Source organism: Chaetodon auriga, chromosome 14, assembly GCF_051107435.1.
Source record: "Chaetodon auriga isolate fChaAug3 chromosome 14, fChaAug3.hap1, whole genome shotgun sequence".
NCBI classification, from domain to species: domain Eukaryota; kingdom Metazoa; phylum Chordata; class Actinopteri; order Chaetodontiformes; family Chaetodontidae; genus Chaetodon; species Chaetodon auriga.
The window spans coordinates 9,363,439-9,382,478 of NC_135087.1; the positions used below are offsets into that span (position 1 = coordinate 9,363,439).

Sequence of the window (19,040 nt, forward strand, 5' to 3'; positions counted from 1 at the left end):
GCCATCAGTTACACCTCTGCTCCTCCTGCCATGACAAGCCAAAATATTTTAGTCTCACCTGAAAATTTGACTGAGTTGGATGATCAAGAATTGATCAAAATTCTGCTTACTTGTTAAGTAATAACATTTACAATGCAATGGCTGTGTTTTTCCATTAATCCAGTGTGATAGTGAGCCAAAACCATCATTACTTTTATTATTTACACCAAAGCTGTGACATGAAGAAATGTCTTCTGTGGAGAGGGCCTACATCAGAGCATTATACACAAATAACTGCACTGCACAGAAAGGAAAGGAAAGGAAAGGAAAGGAAAGGAAAGGAAAGGAAAGATGTAATATGCATGGCAAAATATCAAATCATGTTTACATTTTTTTAAATTCAAGATAATTTACAATAAGATATATAGTTGAATTATTTGACAATAAGGACTATATGTCACACAGACAAGAGGCACATACCTCCATTAATTCAAAATATGAAAAAAATGAAAATTGTGAAAATGTCAATATTAAGAAATGTTTAGAAGGGAAGTCAGGATTTTAATGTCGTAACCCAAAACACTGAATACTGAAGCGGTTTTTTCACGGATGTATTATAGCAGAGAGATAAATGTAAAATGTCTCTGGTTTTAATTCTTCTTGACTTAATTTATAAAGTGTGGCACTCAGTATATAGGATTAGATACCGTACAAATGCAATTGAAAGCTCTTTTGCTTTTCAATTGCACTTTTTAGAACGGCCACAAGAGGGCAGCACACACCACTCAATAGCATGTGACAGCTTGCCAGCTCAACAGATAGAACAAGTTTCATTAAGTCAGCGCTGTGACCATAAAGACATCCTTTCACAATACGTCAGGGGAAGAAAACAATGCATTATGAGACAAAAAGGATTCAAACATGAAACCAAACAAAACCGCAGTCACCGAGGCAAACAGACCACAATGTCAGGAGGCGTCTCGTGCATCGAGGCCGCTCCTGAGCTGAGCTCCCCTACTGTAGCCCACTGCTATGGGGAGGGAGAGTCGCACACATCAGCCTGGTTAGCCTGGAGGAAGAAACACACAGTTAAAGTCCATGTGCAAGGCCACAATGACAAGGGCCGCAGGCTGGTACACTGCGCACAAAGGACAATGTTAGCCACAACAGACAGTTTGTTTGCAGAGTGGTTCAGCTTGGTAGAAAATGTACATTTGACAAAACACATGAGAAAAGTAAATGTCACCCTGTCTTTATTCATTGTGTGAGGAAACGCAGCGGATGAGACACAAAGAAATGTGCCTGCCATAAGCCATCACGTTGGCTATGATGAGGGTGTGACGATATATTTGTGGCTATGCCTGCGCCTCTATGAAAACATGCAAGCTGAAAGACACAATGTTATGTTCACAGTGCTGATCGACAAGTGTTTGTCACTGCCTGAGTGTTAGTGGCAGGGCTCCTCTGTGTTTGCTCAAATGCTGACTCTTGTATTTGAATGGTGAACGGTATTTGCTGCATATGAATTCATTGTGATTTAACTGTTGTTCCACAAAGGGAAAAGGCACATGGATTCAAAAACTCAACAAAGAAATGGCTTGCAAATGTGAAATTTTAATAATCTAATACACTTCCTTTGGTTAATATGTGTCATTACTTCATTTTCATTGCTCAGTTTGAAGAAAACCGTTTTTTCAATCTTCTTTGTAAACCATTTATCAGGTAAGACTGCTGAATATAGATGCTTGTTCAGCAAAGTCTCGCTCGGCAATGCACTGGTTGGCATTCAGACACATTCAGAAATAAAAACAAAACAACTAATTTGACAAAGAAAACACTCTCGGAGGGATCTCTTCTTCAAAAATTTGACTATTTGTTCCACTGCCAAATCGTTTAACAGCTACATTTGCTGAAAAAAGTGAAAAATAATCAAACATTTGAGCATGAAACTTATGGCTGTTTACATGACGGAGGTGTAGAAGCACATAATGAAAGTGCTTTTTTAAAAAGTACCCTTATCTGAGTGCTTATAGGACAGCTGCACCATTGAAAAATTCTGAACGTCGCCCTCACAGGCCCCTATGAAACCAAAGAGGTGAACATTATCACACACTGTATATTTATGGGGCACGGGTTCGCTTGCTCTCATAAATAATTGCTTGTTTGTGTTTTTCAACCCTCAATAAAAATCTTCAGGCTCTATTGGCCGCCTCTATTGTTCAATTTTTGATAACAACAATCAAAACAACATCGCGGTGGGTGAAGATCAATAGCCCACTCCACTCGTCCGCCATCACGCAAGCGTGATGAAGAGAATAGCCGGAGTGAAGATGCATTCCAACTCAGATCATCAATACGGTTCATGATCTTTGAGAAAAGAAATGTTCCAGGAGCAATGGTTAATAGTGTTATTTTCTTCCCACATCGTCACACTGTGTCCATTGACACCCCCAACACACACGCACACACACACACACACACACACACACACAGAACACACCTGCCCTGCAGCTGTGTGTTGTAGTGTCCCTCTCCTATTAACCAGGTTGCCTTAGAATCAATAGAAAACATAAAGAGGCTTAATCTTTTCAGGTGCTCTGCGCTGATTGCCTATTACACAATAATAACACACCTTGAATCCCATGGAGCATGAGAGGCAGAGACACAGTCACCTCATCCGCGCACATTACACACCGCCACGAAGCGGTCACACGGTAAATCTATAGGTTTACAACTGAACAGATGGTGTCAGCGGTGGCGCTAGGCCTTTATGAGGGGTGTTAGCTTGCGTGCTGAGAGAAATTCCAGCAGAAACAGTGGGATATCAGGGGATACAGTTTATTGCCTCATGGGATGAGATGCTGCTGGTGTCTCCTTTTGTAGACTATGGTCTCCGGTCCTCTGGTATGCAGCTTTAGCTCACAGAAGTTCCATAAGAGTCATCTCCGGGGCAGAATAACAGCTGCTGCAGTATACAACTCCAGTGGAGGGCAAAGTGAATTATTGGCCTAAGTTCTGGGACATGACGTGGAATAAACACATCCTGACGACCGCACATCATCAAAACCACTCGGAGTCAGACGCAGCTTTGCATTTAAACAATCAGCAGTGATGAGCAGTCACCAGTAGTCACGCAGTTTTTCTTTTCCACACTCACTGACATGTTGTAAGTCATTAGGTGTTGGCGCTGTGAGAGTCGCGCCTCCAGAAAAGCCCCTCTGAATTCCAGTGCTGTGCTTGACCGGGGTCTGGCTGTTGTTTCTATAAATTGAGCCAGCAGGACAGGTGGAGGATCTGGGAATCAGGCAAGTCCAGGACTGGAACCAGGGCCAAGGACGGACAGGAGTCTCCCAGAGAGCTTCTCAAACTTTCCTCGAGTCCTGGCAGGTGAAAGGTGAGGAGGGAGACAACAGGGTGAGAGCAAAGGAAGTGTTAGTTTCATGAGAACTTTGGCTGTAGGCTCTCATGCAGCCACCCCACTGGGGCCGTCCCAGGACAGGGGCTGCACTTAACCCTTCAACCAGGGAACACGGGCCTATTTATAAATTATTGGCATTCTTAAAATCCTTGGCAGATTGCAGCCCCCCCATTCGACTCCCTGCAGTGCAGACATATGGTCAACAAGGACTGAACTCTAAGCTACCCCTCCCAAACACACACACAATCAAACACATGCACACAGAAGGGGGCGGGAACACCCTCGCAATACCCTTTTGGACAATTGAGCAGCTTATTGGGGGGGACCTAGTGGAATGGATCCCCTGCTCCCGTTGTGCTGGGATGTCAGGAAGCTGTGTTGGGACAACCTCTCAGTTTTACTGGAGCTGAGAGATGACGTTAGTGTATGTGTGTGTGTGTGTGTGTGTGTGTGAGGCAGGACTACAGACGGGCAGCGGACATGTGAGAATTCATTGAGCGTCTCAGAGCCCGGTCTTGATGACAGCCTGTCTATTTAGCAGCGGCCCGCTGGGATGCTGGCCCTTCCCTCCTCTGCTCCGTGCACTAATTGGTCACAAGTGTTCCTGTCTCATGGTTGACTGTCCGAGCTTATTTCTTCTGATTGAACGGCGTGTTGTGGGGGATCTGGGTGTGGTCACTGTGATCTGGCGTGGCTGTAATGGAGTTATACATCTGGGAAAGTATGCTGTGCCACTTTTGTACCATCACTACTGCAAGTGTCAATCTTTCTTCCACTCAGGGCAACATCTGTCTAATGTGATGTCAAAATGTAATTCCTGACCAGCTACATTGAGCCTCAGTGGACAAGCACCAGCTTAAGTTCTTTTAATAACATCCACTAGTTACTGCAGTACCACTGTGTGACATTTATGTGAACTTTTAGAGAGAGAAATCAGGACAGAGAGGTTACGCGAGCAGTTCAGCGCTATTTAATAAGCCTCGTTCTCTTTCATTTGAAGTGCACGCAGCATGCCAAACATCCTCACAAAGAGCCCGCACACCCTAATTAGCTAATATGCACTACAGCTTAAAATACCCCCACTGAACACAGGCCTTTTTTGGAGGGCATTAAAAGCCTAAATATGTGTTATCAGAGCATGTGGTGCACCCTGGGAAGCAGGATCCTCTGGAGATGGCTAGCTGACAACTGAACGAGCTGGGGAGATCACAGACAGGGGATGGTTTCATTAAGAGAAGAAACGCACCCTTCATCACACCTTGCATGCTAAGCCTGTTTTATGTCAGGATGTTTTAATCTTTGTACTAACAGATAATAATTGCGCTCTCTCTTTGAGAGTCTCTTATGAGCGGGAGCCATGAGGGGGGTGAAGGTGACTTGAGTGACCATGCAATTTTGTGTTTTTTTTGTCTTTGTGAGTGAAAGGCGAGTAAAGACACAGATTACTTTCCAATTATTATAAATGCTTCTGCAAAATCACAAAATCCTGTGAACTCTTCCCATCGCGCACCCAATCCCCCATCCCCTGGTATCTCAGCCCCCCTTTGGGCTGCATGGGGAGCCTCATTGAGAGGCCCAGTGGACAGAGGCTGTAAGATTCAAAAAGCCATCACATTAGCAATGGGATGGAACTAAACCATCTACCCAAGAGGACCAGCCATTATTCTGCTTCACGGCGAACACACAGGGAGCTCAAAGGGCCGCTGTTAAATCTCTGTGTTTTCAAAACCAAACCATTACTAATGCCCACAACACCCTTTTATGCTAAACATCCACAGCCATTTTAGTTTGAACTGATTAATATATAAATATTGTAAGCCTAAGTGAATAGAAGGAGGGGTGTCAGTGAAGGCAGCGGTGAAAAGGGGAGAAAAAGGGGGTTCCTGTGCGGAGTGCTTGATGCCTGCTGGGCTTGTGGGGCTTTTAAGCAGTGGCCAAGGCCCAGAGCCAGTGGTTTTTAGTTGTGCTACACTGACTTCCAAACTGGTCAAATTATCCAGCAAACGAGGTGGTAATTAACAAGTGTTGGCTCATGAAAATCGTCCTTTTTGTGCAAAGAGACTGAACAAAGAGACTGAGGGAACGGGCGTGTGTAATGGAGCCACATAGACGGAAAACTTCCTCACCTTCCTATAAAGCAGCTATAATCAATAATTTTATGTTAACAACAAATCACATGCCTACTTGTAGGGGAAAGTGGTCGCCCATAGGGATGAACTCACAGAGAAGTATCACCCGACTCAGCAGTTCCCCGCAGCTCTATGGAGCTTTATAGCGTCTTATTACGACTTTATTGTTCTGGTGAGCGGCAAATGAACATACTGGAGCATTTAGCTGCTAACGAGACACATATTTTCCCTCAGGAGCAGGTGGAGACCAAAACTGAGCTAAAAGGAGTCAACTTACATTCATCAAATCATTTTTTTTTTCTATAATAACATCTCTTGTTCTGAAAGTTGAGGTTATTCGAGCGGTTGGGGCCTATCTTTGCAAGAACCTTTCGATCGGAAGTAACAAGTTGAGACAAGATGTTTAAAGGTTTCATTTGGAGCATATGTCACGTCTATCAGCTGTGAATCCTGACGCAAGTAACCGAAGGGGGGGGGGGGGGGGGTTGTGCAGTCACATTTCGCTCCAGTGTTGTTGCCTGTCTGCTCGCTGACAGCAGCAGTTGTGAGGTTGTGACTGCTAGCGCCAGAGGTGTTACTTTTCCTCCTTTGACTTTTTGGATTCATCACCCAATGAGCAGAGGCTGTGACCCATAAAAACGCCCGTGGGTGAGCTTCCAGGGCTGGGCTGTGCGTGCAGGGTAAGGTAACAGATTCCAGCTCAATGATGAGTCAGGAAATGGTTTTAGGGAAGCAGTCTGTGCAGTCCATAATCAAAGAAACGTACATGTCAAGGGCGAAGATTGAGGTTGATTTTGCTCCAGTAAACCAATGACCCAGTAACACAGTTAATGGTTTCTATAAAAAAAACATTTGGGAGTGTTTTCTAAAGAGACATTTAAATAGTGCACTTTGATTCCAGTTCCAACTCAAATATAAGCTTTCATCTAATCTATCTATTATTGCCATATCTACATCTATTTCATTATCAGCAATGGAATTTTGCATCTAAAATTTGAGATATTTTCCTCCTCATTGCGAAATCATCTTACTCCTCGATGGTGGATAATGACAGAAGAAATAGATGACTTGCATCATACATCATGAAACACTGTTGAATAACAATTATATAATTAGGTAACAAAACAAATAGCGCTGTTCGTCTGTCATGCATATCAACACATATTCGAAACAGATCAACCTATTTCCCATTCATCACTGGTAACCATAATTTCACGTCCTCAAAAAGATGAGTTATGTCAAAGCTATAAATGACAGTAAGATGGCTGGTTTGGCACGGATTCAAAAATGTTAATTGACTGCTTCAGCGATGACTTGACAACTGAGCCCGTGTGATCGATGTGCTCGTCGCCCTTTTCCCTCCGAGAGAACATCTCTCAGGATAAAACAAATACCATTCCACATTTGCCTTGACAGGAACCTCGGATCCTGGGAGCAGGAGATGGTGGCGTATGAAAGTGTAATGATGACAAAAGACTGTGCCAGCTGCTTGGGTTACTGTACACAGTGCAGACACAACAAATGACTTACAATAATTAAACACAGGAAGAAGAGGAGATCCTCTGGAGAGACTGCTTCCTGGAATACCTTATGGAGTTTACTTAACCAATGTCAGCTCAAACTTTCTTTGAAAACAGAGTGCAGAGAGAGACGAGCTGTCACTTTGTTTCCATTAATACGCTGATGTAGAGCTTAACTTGCAAGAGCAGTGTATCTCAGAAGTGTTGCCTTCAACAGAGGAGCGTATTTAGGATAAATCCTCTTAATGGCTGTAAATATTAGATCAATGAAAGCTTACATGCAGTGTCTGGAGTGAGATGCATGTCCAGTGACATACCTTCAACAATCCGCCGAGCCACTAAGTGGGTGCACTTGTAGAACACCCTGGCACACAGTGGCACCAGCTCAGCATCCATCTTCTTCACGGCTTCCTTGAAGGCAGCGCCAACTGCTTCTGTTACATCTGTGACGCCGGTGACCTCCAAGTTACCGCCGGGCACAGTCAGGGAGAGTGAGAGTGAAGCACTGCACTTGTCAGCAGACATCACCGTGTGGCACTCTATGGATCCGCACGCCACCTTTGTTGTCACGTGACAGGAAGCTCTTTCGGTGGGGTCGTCCTGAACTGCAGTAACATGAAGCTCAACAGCTGCAGCCTTGGGTAAGGCAGGGACTACTGCGACCAATAATGGCGCAGGTTTGCTCTCAGGCTCCCATGACAAGTCCTGCAATGCAGACAACAGATGATATTCAAATGAACTGGCTGGCAAATTATACTCTGCTGTGCCACACACTACAATCAAATGCATGGCCCTCCTGCTGAGACGCATGCTGCGCTTTCTGACCACAAGCACCAAAACCATCAACACTGAACATTATTGTAAAGCGCATCATAAAACTCCACCACACAGCACTAAGACAGGCTTTTTACTTGACAGACTGACAGGCTATCAATTAACATGAGATTGTGAGGTGACCCTTGGTAATGATAGCGTACAAACAATTCAGAGAGAATCCATACTGCTTGCAGCCACCGTAAACAAAACACGCACAAATGCTTTCACTTTGAGCCGCATTTGCTAACATGACAGGTCCTATCCAAGATGACTTCTCACCTTTCTCAGAAGATCACTCACAGCACATTGTGGCAGCTTCACCACACACATTTAGAGGAAAACTGCCTCAATTTTATCTACAGAGTCAAAATCTCTCCATGTTTTTTTTTCTCCTCTGGACTGAGGGCCATTAGCAGGAACAAAATGTCTTGGAGCAGTGCTACAATGTGGCCCTCTAATAATACTTGGCTGTGGCTTCATCTGCTAATGGGAGAGAAATGAGTGTTTTATATAACAGTCATTTCAGTTGGAGTCGATAGGGCAAAAACACTTAACCCCCTTTTCAATTTGCTGGATCAATTTTCATCCACTTACACCCCACTTCGTAAGTGCAGAATAATAACAGGTTACTTACATTTTATTTTGATATTCACTCGCAAAAAAAGAGAGAAATCATTGACAAGAGCAGACGACGGCCTCTTTGTCCCTGCAACAGACGAGCCCGTCATGACCCAATCAGCCAGATTCACTGAAGCAGCACTTACCTTCAGATTAAACTTTAGCAAACGCTTAATTGTGTATCAACAGCTAACCTCTTGCCTTGGAGAGTGTCCTGAATGAGTGTGTCTGCTGGGGTTAGGTGAAGATTTCTTTACTCTGCTCATTCTGAAGAGAGCCCAGCTTGCGGTGATCAACAATAACAATCACGAGAGCGGAGAACAATAGCCGTGTCAGCGCCGGAGCTCTTAGCATGTCAGACAAAGTGACAGCACACATACGTGTCCTATGCTTTGATAAATGTTATATTAGCACTTCTGGCGCAGGCTAGGTATTCTCCCAGGGGGGACTGCTCCTGCACTTGTCAATAGTGATTGAACATGGAATAGAGAGTGGGAACTGGGGAGAGAAGTGACAGGACAGGGGGTCCTGCTCAGCCAGGCTTAAAGGCCACCCTGCAGGCCTTGGGTGCCGAGGTACTATACCCAACCGACCGTCCACAAGGAGATCAGGGGACTTCAGCGCTGCAGCTCCAGCCTCTGGCAGGACTTTACTGTCACGACATGATTGCTGACTTTTTCGTCGGAGCTGTCGGACGATGTTACAGTCAGTCCCTACTTGTTTCTTTATTAATGTGCCCACCAAAATGTTACATGAGGTAGGAAGTTTGTTCAGCAGTTCTGTGGGAATGTGCGAATGGTGCATTACTGTGTGTGTTTCTGTACGTGCCCCTGTGTGTGTGTGTGTGTGTGTGTGTGTGTGTGTGTGTGTGTGTGTGTGTGTGTGTGTGTGTGTGTGTGTGTTTGAGACTTGACTGTGAGGAGAGCTCCATCGCTGTGTGCTTGCCTGCCAGAGGAGTGAGAGGGGGAACAGCGGCTGATATCCTTACCTGACCAGAGATCATTTATTAAATTAATCCAATAAAACACAAACTTTGATATACAGTGGCAGTGAGTGCTGGAGTGGCAAGTTGGGAGGGCAGGCGGGTGGCAGAGTGTGTGAGGGCTCTGTTCCGCTCTACACCAGCCACTTAACACAATCCATCTCATTACTTCATCCCACTTCAGTTCCAGGGCATGCAGCCATTCCCCCAGTGCTCTCTCACTCCGTAGGCAGCAGGTAAACGCATGAAGTCTGGATCTGCTGCGCTCAGCGGTCTACACGGATGGTTTGTGACCTGCCTCCCCTTATGTTTGTTTTCTTTCTCCCCACTTTTCCCCCCTCTAACTCACGTCCGTGCGCCTGGAGCGTGCGGCGGGCTGGAGGGCCGAGAGGCGTGAAAGCCGAACGGTAAACACGGTAATAAGGAAGTGGTGTAAAGGCGGGGAACAGCGGGGAGCTGATGGGACTGCGCTGCTTAGCCAGTTCCCCTACATTTCCTGCCCAGCGGGACGCCTTCAGCATGTGGCTCTATGTCTCAGCACTTACTGTAGTGCTGTCAGTCTGTTATAATATCCCTTCCCATTCACTCTCCTTTCTTTAGAGTCTGCTCTGATGCTCGTCGGACTGTTTGTGTAAATGAAACACACAGGGCCATGTCAGTGGGGTGAGGAAAGGTTTAAGGGTATGAGGCCATTATAAAACCATGCCAGAGGCCAGAGTTACTTCAAAAGTCCCAAGTAAGCAGAAGAGACATCATGTAAATGGGGTTTTTGCTGTATGCAGAAAAGAACGCTGTAAATTCAGTACAATCAAATTTCATTTATCACCCCTTAAAATTTCAACAAAACCGCTAATTTCTTTCAAAAATCTTCTCCTCATTTCCAAAATAACCTAATAATTATTTTTACTTTCTGCCTTGTTTTCAGAACCTGTTATTGCGACACAAAGAGACATTTGTTAAACATTTATTGACTTATCACATCAGAATCTCCCTGCTCATCAAAGCCTTTGCACACACACACAGACAAACAGGCTCACTGTGGTTTAATGCACCGTAAATACAATTTCACACTTGTAGCGACTCCAGTATGCTCCCAATTAACCCTGCAAGCTTCTTCATCCACCTGATTAGAGAAATTATCAACGCACAACAACAACACGGCCCTGTGGCTTCAGAGACATGCTAGGCAATGGAGCTTCTATCATTTCACTTCACAGGTCTGCTGTCTGAAAACACACTGATCTTTATAAATAAAACTGTAAGGCTACATTATCTATCAGTTGACAACTGTAGTTAAATCACCACCCATACCTTTACCACATATTACTTGCTGTGCTCATTGTAATGAGTACACATTACAGAGAACAGATGCATTTTGGGAAAAAAGAAGGGATGTGGCAATTTAATTGCTTAAATCTCCAGTATTAATAACACAACCTATTCTAACTGACTCTAAATACACTACAATATGATGTATTTAACTACTATTAGCAGTATTATTTGATTATTTATGTTTTTGTATTTGGTATAACTTTCCCAATTTAGGTTTATTCTTAATATCAAATTTACAAGAGGTTTTAGTTCAGTTTAATAAAATAAACATTTGAGTACATTAGATTATGCATAATATGTTTTTGTGCTGCAAAATATGGCATTACCCATTATTGTGTGGCATCATTTTATTGTTTAGTTGGTATCACCCCCTTTTTTTTTTTGCCTCTTTTTACCTCTTTCTCTAAAACACTTCACAACTTCTATTTTGAAAAGGGTTGTATATTAAGTGTATTTAATTACTAACTTATAGAGTTACCTAGATTTGAGTTGCCTGCATGTCTGAAGACATCACCTGATGAAGCCCATAACCGAAGCAAGACTCTTCCTGCTAATGCCAGCTGGTGGAGTTCTTCCTGTCTGTGGGAGTTGTGTCTTCAGTGTTTGACCTCAGTTAAACATTCTAATTACTATCAGTTCAAATGAGCACCGGTGCTTTGTGTAATCCCCACCCCAGGGAGCATTTCACCAAGTTTGGGATGAAACAGAAGCCCCCACATTTGAAGTGGAAGTGAAGGGGAAAGTGAGAGGCCCAAGCTGGGAAGTCACACCAAGATGATCTGCCTCTACAGGCAAAGAAGGAGCACGGGGTCAGGTTTGTAACCCACCCCCTAAGTTAGCTCTATCCTTAAGGGGAGAACTCACCTGTTTACAGATGGAGCTGTCAATTAGAGCTGCTTAATCTGGGAATCGGTTGAAAATAAAACATGATCTCCTGGTGGCAATCCTGGGTCAGCTGAACGAATATTTTTGATTGTTCTGACGTCCCGCTCGGAAGCACAACAGATGGATGGTGTTGTCCATCTTCAGTGACCTCTGACATGAGCCTAGTCTTGTCACGTCCCAAAGCTTTGCCCTTGGTTAGCCTTGTTATCCAAACTACCCAGTCTGCATGCTAAATTGAAGGTACACACTGTCAACGCGGTCAAGATTTCTATTCCACCGTGAGTTACAATAAGGCACGAAATGTCAAATACGTTCACAAACAGACACCAGCTCCTGGCTGAGATAAGATGAACCATTTGAGAAATTAGCATTTGAAAGTTTTAAGTAAATGATTGCTGGTCTTAAATAACAACATTTACTATTTTACTGCTATACTTTGACACAAAGTTGACATCCTCTCTCTAGTCTTTAACACCATTCGCCACTAAGCAGAACCACATGTTGGAGGTGGGCTCCTGCCCCTCTCCCTTAGGCCTTATTCCCATGGCTAGACAGATTATTGTGGGAGGAGAAGGGCTGCCAGGGGAGACTGGTGCCCCTATTAGACGTATGGAGCAGGGGTTGTAAGCTGGGGCGGCGGGATGGAGGGAGGGCTGGAGGGAGGTGGCAGGAAAGAGGGGTGGAGAAGGGGGATAAGCTGCTCTGAGAGTTGAACGGAGCTCCAAAATGGTGTGTGGGGGCAAAGGATTAGGGAAGCTCTGAGGAAGACATCTGCTTCTGTGCCAAGCTCCACATTATCAAAGACACCAGCGTTTCCCACATCATCAACTTTTCATGAGCGCACTCACTGGTAAATATCAGTCGCAGCGGCTTGGGTCTCAAGGGGGCAGAGAGGGGCGAGGAACTTTCCCTTATTTCACAACTATAAAATATAATTCTGAAAGGCCTCTCTGAAAAACTTGGATAAGATATCAAGTTTCTCTTTTTTTTTACTTATTCATCAACACATGGATCCCGCCGCCTTTTAATCCATTAAATATGTGTTCATTCAATGTGGGAGTAGCTCCTCTCCATCTATAATAAAACAGCCAGTCATTGCTCTTCATCTTAACCACTTGCATATATTTCATAAACAAAAATCTCACTCCACAGCGCCTGACCTCCTCTTCCTCTGCAGCCCTCAGCATGCTCTCCCACACGGCCCTGATGATGGGGATGTCTTGGTGTCTTGTGGCGTAGCAGTGGGCCTGGACAACATGAGCTAGAGTCAGGCTGCCGATCACCGCCTCCAGAACCTTCTTCACGTAGCCGAAGGACAAATGGGCCTGCGTCCTGGTGCCAGCCTTTACCAGCTGCATGGTGCAGGGGACCAAAGCGATTTGGCCTGCACAGAAAACTGACTGATCGACCTGGAGAAAAGAGCAAACAAGAAAAACACGGAAATGTTGGCTTTATTATGGTAAAACCTGCAAGGTTAAGAACCTACAGCCAAGCTAGCAGCTCTGTGAGGCTACTTTGAGCTTAATGCAAACATACAGGATGCTGACATGCTCACAATGTTGACGTGGTGATGTTTAGCAGGTACAATATTAAAAACATGTTTGCTATCTAAGTTTAGTGTATTAGCATGTTAAAATTTTCTAAATTCATCTTAGGCTCATGACAGTGTCTTTAATTTTGTAGATATTTATCCATTAACCAAATTACTGGACAAATTGCAATTTTGATATTTATATATATAGCAGTAGGACACATATTGTCTGGAGACCATGAATGTTGTGACAATCCAGCCAGCAGATTTAGAGATATTTCAAAGGACAAATTGACACTTTTACCCACTGAAAGGTCAGGGAGGATCATCACAGCTCTTGGGGTTTATCAATCCATCCAAAAGTTGTTGAGGTAATTCAGGCCTTGTCCACACATACACAGTGAATATGTACGTAAAAAGTCCTGTTAGCAAGGTTAGCACCAGCATTATTTTGGCCACGTCTGCCATTGCACAAAATCACCTCATGTAAACAAGGCGCACACTCTGACAAAAACTCTGTAATCCCTGTATACAAGTGAACACTGCAAATGGAGTTTCTAAATATCTTCACTCTGGAAGGAGTTTTCTGAAAGGCTTGTATTCACTGACCTGAAACTGTGTGTGTGGACAAAAGGCCAAAACTCAAAGAAAAAGCCAAGAGTTGAAAAATGTCTGGACGAGGCTGCAGTCTTAAGTCGGATCAACTGACCAACAGACCAAGATCGCATCCAGAAAACAAGTAAAGCCTGCAGTTTTGGTAAAGTACTTCCTCACTACAGCCCAGTGCTCGATCTTATTCAGATCACACATTGACACACAAGCCAAAGCCTTACATCTCTCTACTACCACATGCTTGACGCTTAATTACAGCCTCTTAGAGAACTGTTCCGGTAGGGTAGTGTTTGGTAGTGATCAAAACGTCTTAACAAAAGGAATACAAACTTACTGCTGAGGGGAAAATGCACCCTAACGACCGAAGTGTGTGAATCTAAGTCAAATCATGCACTCATTCAGTTTCCACAAACTCCAAAACGCCTGTCTGCACTGCAATGCGAGTTCAATTATGAAGGAAAAAAGAATATTTAATCAGACAACTACGGATTTGAGCGTGTGGTTTCCATCGAACCAGAAAACTGGGTGTAAAAAAAAAAAGTAATCAAACTCTAAAATGAGTTTTGTCAAAAAAACAAGTACAATATTCATCAGTGAGGTGCTATGATCAAATTAACATTAATTATAAGCCCGTGTTTGAGTCACACTGCATTAATTAACAGGTTCCACCTCTGCCATTTTTCAGCATCTTTTCACTAACAATCCTCATTTCACGAGCAGGTATTCTGTGAGAAGTGTGCCGATGTACCTCTGTGGCACCCATGTTATTTATAAGCTCAATTAACCATGTGATAATAAGCTCAATTCCCTGCTAAATGCTTCTGTTAGAATTAAGCTTCGAGTATAATGAAAGCTGAAAAAAATCTATCTGCTTAATGCAGAGAGATGAGTAGGGATGAGGAGTGGCCTTAAAGAGGTCAGGTCTTTAGAGACCCTGTAGTTCAACGCTGTTTGAGCTTGGATGGCATTAGTGCTGGACACTAGCTGCTGGTCAATGCAAATAGCTGTTGGTGACATGTTGATAATTGCTGGCCTATACAGGGACCCTGGAGCACATGTGGATCTCCAGGGAGGATCAGAAAGGTCGGAATCAATTGATGCAAGGCCCAAGACAAAGACACAGCCGGGGGTATCGTGTTTTACAGCGAGATTACCAGGGTTAGCCTGGACCAGAGGTATTACTTAAGACTTAGCGCCCTCTCAGCCAAACTCATTTCAAACAAGCCCTTTGTTTTATTTACATGGCCGTGACACACCTTGTTCAAAGGAGGAAAACTGAAAATGGAATTTTTTCCCCTTGCTGACATGTATGTCTTTTATGGGACACTAGCAGAACAAGATGGGCGCCACACAACTGTTTAGCTAGAGGGCACATGTGGTCATGGCTATTTCCATAATCAGATGGGTTTGCCATGATCCCCAGCTCCTGGGTTCACTTGTCAACTCTGATGAATCTTCAGCTTCCATCTCTGCTGCTCCAAATTACTGGGACAGCGCGGGAGACGGGAGATGGAGGGAAGATGGGAAGAGGGGCGCGAGTGAGCGAGGGGGAGGAAAGGGAGGCGATAAGGCCCTCACTGCTTTCAACCAGTTGGATCAATCACCGGATCATTTACCTGCGAGCACAATCTGCCCGAGCACCTGCATTACTATGTCTGCCTCACATAAAAGCCAGATTCCCACACATCAACAACAAATTGTCATTGGCATTCCATTTATGAGCCATCAAATGCCATCATATCCACTCCAACAAAGAAGGGCTCCATCAGGTTGGACGGGTGGCTGGAATTTCTTAACAAGTTCGTCCCAATGAAGGGGGCTCGCACCATTTTGAATTCAAAAAGGCTGGTTGCTATTTTGGTATTTGAATATCAAAAGGGGGATAGCGCGGGGCCCCTTGACTGTTAAAGGCAGACTCCCATAGCTTCTACCAAGCAGGTGTGTGATGATCAATTATTAAGGATCCCGCTCTGGTTACTCTTAGTGGGAGGTGGAATTGGGGATTTGGGGGGGGGTTTGTGGTGGCGCGGGCACATCTTTCTGTGGTGAACCTGGATGGGGACGAGACAGTGGAGAGGGGAGAGGGAATACTATTTACATAAAATTAACAGTTCAAAAGAAAGAGTTCACACACCAATCAAACTTGTTAATTGACTGTCAATGGTGTGTCCCTGAATATACAACACAACTACATTATTCATCTTAGGCCTTGACAGGGAAGACAGTCCAATTTGCATGGGCGTTCTAAACGTGATCAACAACCACAATGCCACATGCATTTTTAATAGGGCAGAGATGGGATCCTTTAATATTCATAAGGGTCAAACAATTGCATATGACATTAAACTTTCTATAACAAGGTAAGTATTTTTCAAACGCTAGCCTTAGAAGTCTAAATGGCCCACAGAGAAAAGGGCTGCTGAATCAATACTATATGTTCACATTGGTTTACTTCTCTTCTACTGCTTCTTAATTATATTTGATAGCTGCTGTCATAACACAACAGCTTTTTAGAAATGTCAGGTTTTAGTAGCTGCCTTTTGGAGCTAATATGAGCAATATTTATTGTTATCTTACATCAGTTTTTCAATCAGAGAAAACGCACGGGTGGGCAATTTGGACATTTATATCACAATAAATATAAAAGCCATATTTAATTTTCACTATTTGAAGGTGTTTGAATTTGAGATGATTAAACTCACGCTCGTCCCATTTAGTCAATTGGCCGAATGTTGTTTTTATCTTCGTTTTTCATGTTTCACAGTTAACTCTATAATCAATTCATACATACAAATTGCAAACAATATCACAATTTGGGAGGATTTTGTCACTACATAAACTGGACATAGAAGCTTCCAAAGAGGTCAGCAGCTCCAGCGGTCACAACACGCTCTTCCCTGCTTGGGATGAACTAGGCTGCAATTCTGCTCATGCTTTATCGACCTTTATTTCATGGTTATAACACCATCACTTTTCTAATAAACCCAATGACATGTCAAAAGGTCACTATCCCCAAAGACATTCTCCCTCTCAACCCCTGTGAGCTGCAGACAGTAACATATATGTAAATGTGCTCAGAAAGCGCCTGGCTGTGTCCGCTTCCAACCCTTAATGGTGTCTGGTTTCGGGCTGGTGTGTCTGAGGTGTTTCTAATTGTAGTTTTTGTCAAAGAGCTTCCAGAGATGACCAGACAGTGCTAGACTATATTCACATTGGTGTTGGAGCCCTCTGGGCCCCCATTGTGTTGAAGACGTCTCCAAGTGTCATTAGCAGAGCTTTGGAACGGTACAGATGAACTGGGCTGGCCTGGATAAAATGACCCGGTATTGACGAACAGTCAGGTTTTTCTGCCTGGTTCCAAGGACAGAGAGAGGTGGAAAACTGCTCCACCGCTCCTATCAGATATGCTAATGGTCACATTTCTCCCCATTGAGACCTCATGCATAATTTAAGCAGGAAAATGATAATACAAAATGTGTAAAATAGGTTAGATTAATATGGTGTAACTTTTCCCTTATGCAAGGACACATGTAACCAAGCTAAAAGGGTAATGGCAGTACAGTATAAGCTACAGGGTGGGTAATTAAACGCAAAATGTAATTAATATTTGTGATATGTCCTTTCATGGAGATGCTACCACATCTTTTGAGTGCTGTCTACAGCCTCGCCATGGAGCGGGGGTAACTGAGTGCATCCTCAGAGCATCAGCTCAAGGCTTTCCAGCTCAGAGATAAAACTTTCTAGAGAATATTTTTGAAAGTTGTTTATTCAGTTTATAGTAAGTATAGACAAAATGCTGCAGGACTACAGCATGTGTGAGTAGCACAAGGCCAGATTCAAACCCAGGATGCTGCATTTACATGGTGCGTTCCATCTAAAACATATATAAACTATGATTTACTTGAAATGGGACACTCTTTAGTTCACTTTTAATCCCTCATGGAGCATTCCTAATATATGTGACAAATTTCTAAATTTCTGTCTTGATTCTTTTTTCACTTTAGTAATTTTCTTCTTTTCTTGAATATTTTAAGGTTGGCAAATAGCTCAAAATAGTTCAAAATGTGGGGATCAAAAAACTGAGGTTGAAGTTTTGTTGAATGTATTTAAGTGCATATATTATTTCTGCTTTTTGGCGGGGATTTGATATGCAGCGACTGTTTAATCCTTGTGTGGTGGATGGCAGTTTGTCAGGGATGTGTGCTGTGATTTCATCTTGAACTGGCTTCAAGTCTGTGGGGCTCTTTCAGCATTAGTGCATTCAAAGCAGATCACGTCTGGGAGTGGAAATGATAAGAGATGGGCTCATGTTGTGCTGCGCCCCGAGGAAATCCTGCCTCTTCTGACACCTCATTTCTACAAATACAAACCTTTCAGGAGAACCACAACCGTTCTTCCCTCTACAGAATTTCTCCCCATGTTAGGCTTCTCATTTAAGGCTTCACAGGAAGGGGGAGGGAGATATTTGCCTTTTTTATTCCCTCCTCTTTTTTCCACTATCTCTATTTTTTGCTTCCTGTTTGTGCTCCAGTTTGAGCATAACCCCTGTATGCTCAACTGTCACACAAAATCAGTGTTACTTAAACGGCGACATAAATAGCCGTATGAAGTGCACAAAGAAAGGCAAGTATAGGGCAAATCTTAATGCATTCTCTCAGGTCTAAAGCTGCACATTTATTCAGAAAACAAACCATAAGCATATGTTCAAAACACAAGGTTTTTATGAAGACGAATTTAGAGGAATGCTAAAAATTACACAACTATAACGAGCCATTGTTGAGGCAACGTGTGGTCAGTCTGAGCCGGGGACGCTGGCCTTTCCCCAACCCCCACCTTCTCCAAGCTTATGTGTATTTTTCTGTTGTGCCTGGATGTCTGCCCTCGACATGCCCACTCCATAGACACTGAACCGTGTGGAAGAGTAACACTGTCATGTCAGCTCTGGTCAACTTTATGGTGGTCAGGAGCTGCCGCTCAGTACAATAACCAAGGTCAGGAGAGCCTGACTGCTGGATGCTCAGGGAGACACATCTGAATGCCAACGGGCGTGAATAAACAAACAAATAAACAAATCTTTCTCACCATTATAAAAGATTGTTTTTTATGCCAAAATAACCATGGTTTTGATACTATTTTGCTCAGTTTTGCTGTTTTGTTCTATAAATTTACTGTTGCTATAATGATGTTAAAATGGGAAACAACATCAAATAAAACATAG

At 43.5% G+C, this 19,040-nt stretch overlaps 1 protein-coding gene across 1 annotated transcript in view; it reads right to left on the bottom strand.

The window, feature by feature from the left end:
- Positions 1-1,574: 1,574 nt before the first annotated feature.
- The window catches only part of dph6 (diphthamine biosynthesis 6), a 55,727-nt gene continuing 38,261 nt past the window's right edge, over positions 1,575-19,040 (bottom strand). Inside the window, exons 13-15 of the mRNA XM_076747912.1 lie at positions 12,840-13,088; positions 7,364-7,751; positions 1,575-3,359 (exon numbers count right to left, since the gene is read on the bottom strand). Coding sequence (XP_076604027.1) covers positions 3,241-3,359; positions 7,364-7,751; positions 12,840-13,088 — 756 coding nt within the window. The 3' untranslated portion in view covers positions 1,575-3,240. The remainder of the gene's footprint in view (positions 3,360-7,363; positions 7,752-12,839; positions 13,089-19,040) is intronic.